The sequence below is a fragment of the Labeo rohita genome, chromosome 11 (assembly GCF_022985175.1).
Source record: "Labeo rohita strain BAU-BD-2019 chromosome 11, IGBB_LRoh.1.0, whole genome shotgun sequence".
NCBI lineage: Eukaryota > Metazoa > Chordata > Actinopteri > Cypriniformes > Cyprinidae > Labeo > Labeo rohita.
In genome coordinates this window covers 8106684-8115848 of record NC_066879.1, presented here as the reverse complement: position 1 = coordinate 8115848, position 9165 = coordinate 8106684, and the positions used below count along the sequence as shown (strand labels likewise).

At 36.6% G+C, this 9165-nt stretch overlaps 1 protein-coding gene across 1 annotated transcript in view; it reads left to right on the top strand.

Annotated features, from left to right (window-relative positions):
- Positions 1–7693: 7693 nt before the first annotated feature.
- grin3bb (glutamate receptor, ionotropic, N-methyl-D-aspartate 3Bb) overlaps positions 7694–9165 on the top strand; it is a 97864-nt gene continuing 96392 nt past the window's right edge. The window contains exon 1 of the mRNA XM_051123403.1: positions 7694–8284. Coding sequence (XP_050979360.1) covers positions 7826–8284 — 459 coding nt within the window. The 5' untranslated portion in view covers positions 7694–7825. The remainder of the gene's footprint in view (positions 8285–9165) is intronic.

Below are 9165 nucleotides of genomic sequence, written 5' to 3'. Positions count from 1 at the left end.
TGTAGCAGAAAACCAACAAAAGATTTACGTTATTTAAAAAAATACACGTCATTTTATACATATTTTGGACTATAGGTGGTGCCATTATTATTTTGTTCACATTAAAAGGTTGCACTGGGTGAGCCACTGCTGATACCTGTTGCTATTTTTACCGCAACACAACTCGGAATACACAACTCGGAAAAATGAAAAACTACTAATACAATGCCACATTGTTGTAATTTTCAGTCGAAGGGCAACAAGAGACTTTCCTAGCGAGGAGAAAAGAATGGGAAGATGCCTGTGGATGAATAAAACTTCCTAAAGACCCATGTCTTTGTTCTCTCCACTTTAGCCCTGATGGCTTTTAGTAGACCACAGCTACTAAAAGAGCTTACAAATGGCAGAGACAAGAAACGCTAGATGCTATCTTGACAGGATGTAAACAAAGCCACAAAAGCCAAAATATGAATAAATTGATGTGATTTTGTTTTTTTTTTTTAATGTAAATCTTTTATGGGTTTTCTACTACATATCATAATTTATGTTATATTAAGCCATACAAGTCTTAATACTTTACTTATATTTATTTTATTTTATTTTACCACTGCGTGATTTGTTTTGGAGGGTTCAACTTTATGTAGTTTGCCATAATCTTATATTATTATTTCTTAAAGGAAACAATACAGAACTGCTTTTAATATTTAATATATATATATATATATATATATATATATATCTACAATCAAAGACACTTGGTGCAGCCAACATGCAGAACTATATAGGCTAAATAAATACATTTATTAAGAAATGGTTTATCGAGAGGAACCTTAAAAAAATCAAAAGTCTTACAAAAATCAAAGTCTTATATATTATATATGTTATATTTTTTATATATATATATATATATATAGTGTTTTAAAGAAGACCTATTTTGCCCCTTTTTACAAGATGTATCATAAGTCTCAGATGTCCCCAGAATGTGTCTGTAAAAATTCAGTTCAAAATACTTAGATCATTTATTATATCTTTTCGAAAATGGCTACTTTAAGTGGAAGCAGAAACATGCTGTTTTCGTGCACGTCTCTTTACTAAAAAGTAAGCTGCTGCTCCACACCCCCTTTTCCAGGACAGAACTGTGCCTTATCAGCTCGTACTCCAGATGCTCTGCCAAAAATCATCTGTTTGTTTTTGATGATCATGTCTGTCGCACTGAAATCATGCGTTTTAAGGCCATATTAGTTTAAACTTCTGATACAGGGTTTTCTGAGCGCACACATCCGAAGCATGCGCACACAAAGCATCTGTCACACAGCATGTAAGTACTAAACTAAGTTCTAATGTCTTATTGCGCTTAAACTGTCAAACGCAAATTTTATGTTAAAAACACACAAGTTACAAAAACAGTTGGTTATTTCTGTGAAGGTAAACAGCATGTTTATATTAGATCTGTGTGGCAGCAGCATAATTTACACAGTAAATAAATCAATAAATCCATTTGTCTCTTGTCTCCTCTGAGGCTGGGGCTCGTAATAGTGTTCTGTGCTTGTCTGTGCAGCCAACGACAGAACAAGTAGCATGCTTTGCTCGAACTTTTGCCATGGCGTTAGAACTGGAAAATGGTGGTGTCGTGGGTGAAAACGTGCAGATTGAAGGAGAAGTCCACTTCCAGAACAGCAATTCACAAATAATTTACTCACCCCCTTGTCATCCAAGATGTTCATGTCTTTCTGTCTTCAGTTGTAAAGAAATTATGTTTTTTGTTTTTTTCTTCATATAATGGACTTCAATTGTGCCCCCGATTTTGAACTTTCAAAATGTAGTTTAAATGCAGCTTCAAAGGGCTCTAAATGATCCCAGCTGAGGAAGAAGGGTTTTATCTAGCGAAATGATCAGTCATTGTTTTCGGAAAATAAAAATGTGTATTCTTTTTAAGCACAAAAGGTTGTGTAGCACAGGTTCTGGCATGCACGTTCATCACGCTACGTACTATTGAATCATAATGAAAGGTCACGCCAAATGTAGGCTGAACCACAGACCCAGTGTTTACAAAGCGAACATGCAAAAACTAAGAAAGCGCAAGTAAGTCAAATGCTGTTTACAAACAAAAAGGTACAACGTGTCGGACAGTTCTGAAGTTGTAGGAGAAAATAAGATGGAGTTTTTCACCATACTACCTTTTTTAGCCGGAGTACACAGATGATGAACTTAGACGTGATTCGTAGTAATGATGGGAAGTTCAGATCATTTTACCGACTCTGACCTTTGAGTCTCGTTCAGCAAAATGAACAAATCTTTTTTCGAGTCATTTCATTCATTTTAGCAAAATCACATGACAGATCGCCCCATAAGATGAACAGACGACTCGAAAAACCCGAAGACTCAAAACAGTGGAACTAATTCCCCTACAGAACCTAATAGGATGTTGCGCATGCACAACTGAACGACTGAGATGACTCGTTCTTCACGAGTCACATTAAAAATTACTTCAAAATGAACAAATCGTTCAAGAACAACCCGTGGACGCGCATCCGAGAGCCTGTGCTACGTGAGCTTTTGTGCTTAAAGTATACACATTTTTATTTTCCGAAAACAATGACTGATCGTTTCGCTAGATAAGACACTTCTTCCTCGACTGGGATCATTTAGAGCCCTTTGAAGCTGCATTTAAACTACATTTTGGAAGTTCAAAATCAGTACATTTGTTTAAGTTTAAAAGTAAAGATTTTTCCCTTTTATGACAAACCCTTATTTTTCATCAGCCCTTTTAACACTCACACATTTCAGCTGCAGTCTTGTGTCACCTTCTGAAAGTTACTTACAGGTAATTTATAACCCTCATTTCTTTCAGGAATTAGCACACCCTCCTGAGCCTCTTGAGACTGCTTATGTTCTCTGCTGAGTATCAAATGTTTGTGAAATTGACAATGAACAAGGGCACTGAATAGCCAGGGAGTTATCTGTTAGGTGCAGACATGATTTAAACAATGACAAAGTCTGCATATTTGCTTTTGCTTTTTTTTTTCATCTTGAAGATAAAGTCTTTCATTTAATTGGTGTTGTCCTGTGTTGGCTTTTGTATCACAGCACAGACTCGCTGTTAATCTCACCTCATTTCCTCTGCTGTTAAAACACACAGTGCAGTTGAAAGGACAGTGGATGTTCACCTATTATCACCTTTAGAGACAAGGATTCCTCTCTGGTGTGTATTAGCCATGAGCAAAGAGAAGCTCAGATCAGTTGATCACGCAATCTGATCAATATACAGTCTCGAGGAAATTGGCTGGGGTAGTTGCGCTACAGAAAAAGCTTCAGCTGACAGCTGTGACTGAGGGGCTCCTAATGAGGCTGAGTGTTCGTGCAAGCTGGGTGATGTTTCACACCAACCCGATTAAATACTTCGAGGATGCCCTGTTGAAAAAAACAAGATGTAATAGGTGCTATGAGTTTATCACTTTCCAATTAGTTTTGCTTGTGGTTTTACAAAGAAGCTGCGGAGTTGTGAAAATTAATATTATATAATAAATTACATTTTAATTGACATGTCACATTTTCTTAGTTAAATAAACATTACTTACACTGTCAGAAAAAGAAAGAAAACAATGTAATTAAAGCAAAGTATGGATCTCATCAAGTTAGTGTTTTTAAGTATTTATTCCAAAATAATAACTCAAGACAATAAGTAACAATTTAATCAATATATTTTATTTGTGAGCTTATGTTCAGCTTCTCTTTTAATAGTTAACTATTTTTTTAATTTTTCAGATCATCATTCATCAAAGCTCTGTTGGTCGCAGACACTGAGATTTACTTTAAATTTCACCAAGCGGATTACACACTAAAAACTTCCACATGTTTTCTTGTCATTTTAAGTCTAAGTTGGACATAACAAAGTGGTTATATCTAAGTGTGTAACTAGGAGTTGTGAGATTTTTTTTAATTTATTAGTCTTTCCATTAATGCCATTATATTGTTCATTAAGACTGATTCGTGCATGAACACAAGACGTGGGATCTATTGCATGAACCAATCACAGCCGAACATAACCAGTGATATCCAATCATAACGCAACAGAAGCATTGCCTCCTTTAATGTGACTTTCAGCCCATTCATTCTCAATTACCCCCCACCAACTCCCAGATTTGCTTTTGGGGGTCTGTTAAAACTCAGTGGGTTCGGGGGAAATGAGAGAGAAACAAACTTCTGCTGTAACTTCACCTGCTGGTGTCACTGTTGGACAATGTTTCCTTAGAAAAACGAGTGGTGTATACACTTTTTAATGATATATTTTGTAATATTGGTGTTGTTTTATTTTTGTAGTACTATTTTTTTTTTGTTTGTTTGTTTTTTTGTTTTTTTTTAATCCAGTATTTTATGTACACTGCCACCCTTGCCTCCTCGTCAGAAATGCCCCTTGTATATATTATTATTATTAAGGATAGGATCTCTCTGTATAATTAATATTCAATTCAATATAGTTTTAATAAATTAAAAATATATACTAAATATCTATCTACACTGTAAAAAATGCAAATGGATATTTTCAAGTTTATGAAACATTTTGAGTCTCAAATACAAAAAATGCTCTTTTTTTGAAACGACATAAAAACCCTTGTCAGACCAATAAAATTGCCCAAATGTTGTCCCAACTCAAACACTTGTCTGAACAAAGAATTCCATATTGTTGGAATCTTAAAGGGGTCATCGGATGCCCATTTTCCACAAGTTGATATTATTCTTTTGGGTCTTAATGAAAAGTCTATAATATACTTTGGTTAAAAATTCTCAATGGTAGTGTAAAACAACACCCTTTTTACCTTGCGAAAATCAGCTCTGCAAAAATCATTCTGCTCTGGTCGAGGCTGCTTTAAATGTTAATGAGCTCTGCTGGCCCTGCTCCTCTCTTCTTTCTGTGGAGTGACGAGCCTGTTTACATTAGCCGCGTTAAGCCGCTAAACTTGCTAACTAGCATGTTATTAGGAAAGCCGATCGCAAAGATTCATTCAAAAAACCTTATACTCACTTCTGCTGTAACTGAAGCTGGATCATGGATGATTTGCGCGAACATAGACGGATATATGTAGATCGGGAGGCGCATTCCCTTCACAAACAAACGTAATCCACTGCATCTTCAGTAGCTCAGATGTCGGGAGTATAAGGCTTCAACTATGTTCATTATTACATCCAGCAACACAACACCTCAGTCGGAGATATTCTTGTCTAATTTACATCCCTGCTCGGGCATCAAAACAATGGAAGTCAGACTATTACAACTGATCTGAGGTAAAACGCTCATGTCAATCAACTATCGTGTGAGGCCACACTAACAGGTATCTGAGAATGGCTCGATTTGAAAAAGGGGATATTATTTTTACAGATTAATTAAAAACCACTGCATGGATTTGTATCATTATATTGTAGATTTGTGCATACACTGCCAACACACATTAATGTTCAAACAACATGTAAAAGTGAACTTAGCATCCGATGACCCCTTTAAGGCTTTGTGTGTTCCCAGCATGCATTGCAGCATGACTAAATTATCCAAGTTACTGTTTGACTGAATGGTTCTTTGTGGAACCAAAATGGTTTTTCTATGGCATCACTGTGAAGAACCTTTTAAAGCACCTTTATACTTAAGAGTATATATTCAACCACTTGTATCTGTTTGCTGGATATCTTAGTCTTGTAAGATGTTTTACAGACAAAGACAATGTTGTCTATATATTAGATGTATTAGATAAGTTATCCATTAAGGTTTCTATAACAATTCACTGTACTTACTGTTCAACAGTAATTGTTGTTTTAGTTGCTGTGGCAAGACTTTTTTTATTAGCAAAATAAGACAGTCAGCATTGCATGAACCAACAAATTTATGTTGGCTAAACAAAGTATCTTTACTGTGAAAAATTAAAAAACTATTGTTGAGAGAACTCAAAAGTCTTACTGCATCAAGGTGCCTTACTTTTTAAAGTTTTCTCAACTATTTATTTTTTACAGTGTATATTATAAAAAGTTTACTATTATGAATGATCCATCTTTAGTTATGAGGCTGAGTGTAATATATATTTTTTTGTTATATTTTGTTTGCTGAATGAATAAGCAGTCTTATTTAATGTTTCGGGAGAAATGCAATATGCTAATTGTGGCGTTCCATAATGTTGACAAGAATTTAGTACATCGCATAATGATTACTTACCGCTTTTACTTACTTTCAAATACAGCGGATGGGGGTGACATTAAATTTGCACCTTTCTCTCCTCTGACTGAGGTAATCCATGTTTCATATTTCATACTTTTTTGGGAAAGTGATAGAATATTAATAGTGGATTTTTCTCATTTTGCTGCTGGAGCAAAATATATCTTTGTATACCAGCTGTAGCATTTTCCCTGCTATTGTTTACTTCTGCAATTCAGAACTCAAAAAGGGATCCAGGTTCAAACAGTTGAGCATATTTGCTGACTCTCATTTTTTTTTGTGTTGCTTTAAATCCTAAGATTTTGCTTTACACTGACATTTCATTCACCACACTTACTGAATAACCAGCAGACAAACATGAACAGTGACTTTGTTCTATTTATCCTTCAGTGCTTAATATTAGTAATTACGGGAAATTCTACATTAGTCTCACATTCCATCCTGCTCTAGTTCTTCATAGCGTATAACAGGGTGTGTGATTGGCTGAGGCTTCAGCCCACCTTCATCAGATTCCATTTTACCGCATGACTGGCCCGTATCGAATCCCTGATACTCGGGTCCAAAACAGTGACCCACTTACCATCACCTGCCTTCTGTTATCTCTCGCTTCTCTATTATTTTTCTGCCAGCTTACTCTAGTCTCCACTGTTGTAATGTTTGTGTAAAACTACTTAATAAGGATAAGTAACTTAACATGTAAAAATGCATTGGATATATTCACCCACTGTTCATTGTTCCCAAAATTCTTTGTTTACCTATTTGTTTGCACACCATACACTCTTAAAATTAAAAGGTTCTTTATTGGCATTGATTGTTCCATGAAGAACCTTCAACATCCATGGAACCTTTCCATTCCACAAGAGATTCTTAACGTTCTTCAGATTTTTAAAATGTTCTGCACACTTAAAAAGGTTCTAAGAACTGCTCACTGAAAGGTTCTTTGTGGAACCAAAAATGTTTTGAAAACCCCGTTTTGGAACCTTTTAATTTTTAAAAGCGTTATCTGCCAAGCTTCCAAAAACTTATGGCACTTCCAAGTTTTGTAAATCCACCAACATTTTCTATATTAACACTCATTTTGAAAGTGCTGACTGACATTTTAGAGCTGCACCGGAGAGAAAGACTTTTAGTGTAATCATAACTTAATTTTTCATTTTTTAGCGAGCTATTCCTTTAAGGAATGGCATAGAAAATTCTAAGTGTGTGTGTACCTGAAGGACTTTAGTTAAGTTCTTAACGAAGTTGTAATCTTGTTTATAATCAGATACATTTGAGGCTGCCTCTCTGATATCCCGAACAACATGAGGACTGAAGTGTAAAAAACACGCTTTTGGGTAAAAAGAGGTTTTAATAAAAGGGTTCATGAATTTACGCTCTATAGTCGCGCTGTTTTCCTAATGATAGCATTACGCCTCTCCAGCGCTTCTTTGGGTGTGAACGCAATGACATCTCCGCCTTTCGCGAAACCCCCTCCTCTCCTGAGCAGAGTATCACATTCACACAGTAACTCCATAGATCACTCCTCATACACCATCCTGCACTAAAAAAAAAGAAACAAAAAAGGACGTTAAAGAAAAGACCAGACAACAAGGCGAGCAATGCTATCTTCTGACAATGCCTCATCACCACCTTTGAGAGTGAAGCAGGATGAATTTCGTCTTCCTCACATTCTTGGCATACTTTTATTTGGGATCGCAAATATTCCTTCTCAATACCCTGCTCGTCCAGCCCGCTCACTCTCACCCGCAGCCCTGCCACATCCTAGCGCGGATAGGACACACCGTGCGCCTGGGTGCCCTCCTGCCTCCCCGCCAGTCGGTCCGGGTGCGGGCGGCTCTCCACCGCGCCCTCAGCGGTCTCGCCGAAAGCGGCAACAACTTTCTTCCGTACAACTTGAGCCTGGACGTGGTGGCTCGGGAAGCCCCGAGCGGAGACCCCGAGTCGCTCTTCAGGTGTGTGTGTCAGGATATAGTGGTCCAGGGGGTCTCGGCTGTGCTCGCCTTCCCTCAGACGCAGGAGGAAATAGTACAAATGGAATTTATGTCCTCTTTTTTGGAAATTCCTTTTATAAGCATCATTGAGCACGGAGAACCCCTCAGAACTCAGGTAACGCGTTTCATTTAAGCAGCAAACCTGCTCCTGTTTGTACTCGTGTCTTTTTTTATTTCTTTACTTTTTAACGCTTGCAACTTACGTGCGTTTTAAACGCGACTTTCATGCATCTGTTGACTGGCTTCAGACACACAGGAATCGGTGTGAGTTAAGAGATGTTTTAAGGCAAAGACTAATAAAGGATTGAATTCCCCACTAATTAAACCTTGAACAGCCCCCCCCAAATAAATACTCCCACCCTTAAGGTGATCAAAACACTTCTTGAGGCTATATACATGTTTTTGTTATTATTACAATTATGTAACATACGCACTGTCTCCCAACAACGTTTCAGTAGACTAACAAAAAAAGTTTTCCAGAATGCGTTAATTTTACGCTGCAAAACCGAAATCGCGTTTGCCTGATTCGGTAACCATAGCAACAGTTCGCTGCTCCAGCACTTTCCATTGACATTACTATTGGACGGATTCGAAAAAACATTATCCATATAGATGCACACAAAATATATCACTTTTTTTGTGTGTTTTATGTATTGCGTTTTTAAAATAGTTTTGAGATGTGATAATTGTGACAACAAAAGTAGTGGCTATTGGATAATTCTATTGAAAAAAAAAAATTTTTTTTCAGCACTGATCTGTAATATGTGAGTGAAAATATGTGAATCCTTCAAGGACAAGCTTCTCCTCTTTTTTACAATTACTGTATTGCAAATTTAGCTTGATTTATCACTATGGGACAATCTTAAATAGCAATACGCATGTACAGTAAATAATTGGTTGTATAGAAATCTCATCATTATATAATTTTTATAATAAACACCTTCTAGTGTCATGACCTTGAGCATTAAGCTCATAATATCCTGTGTAATTCATTAT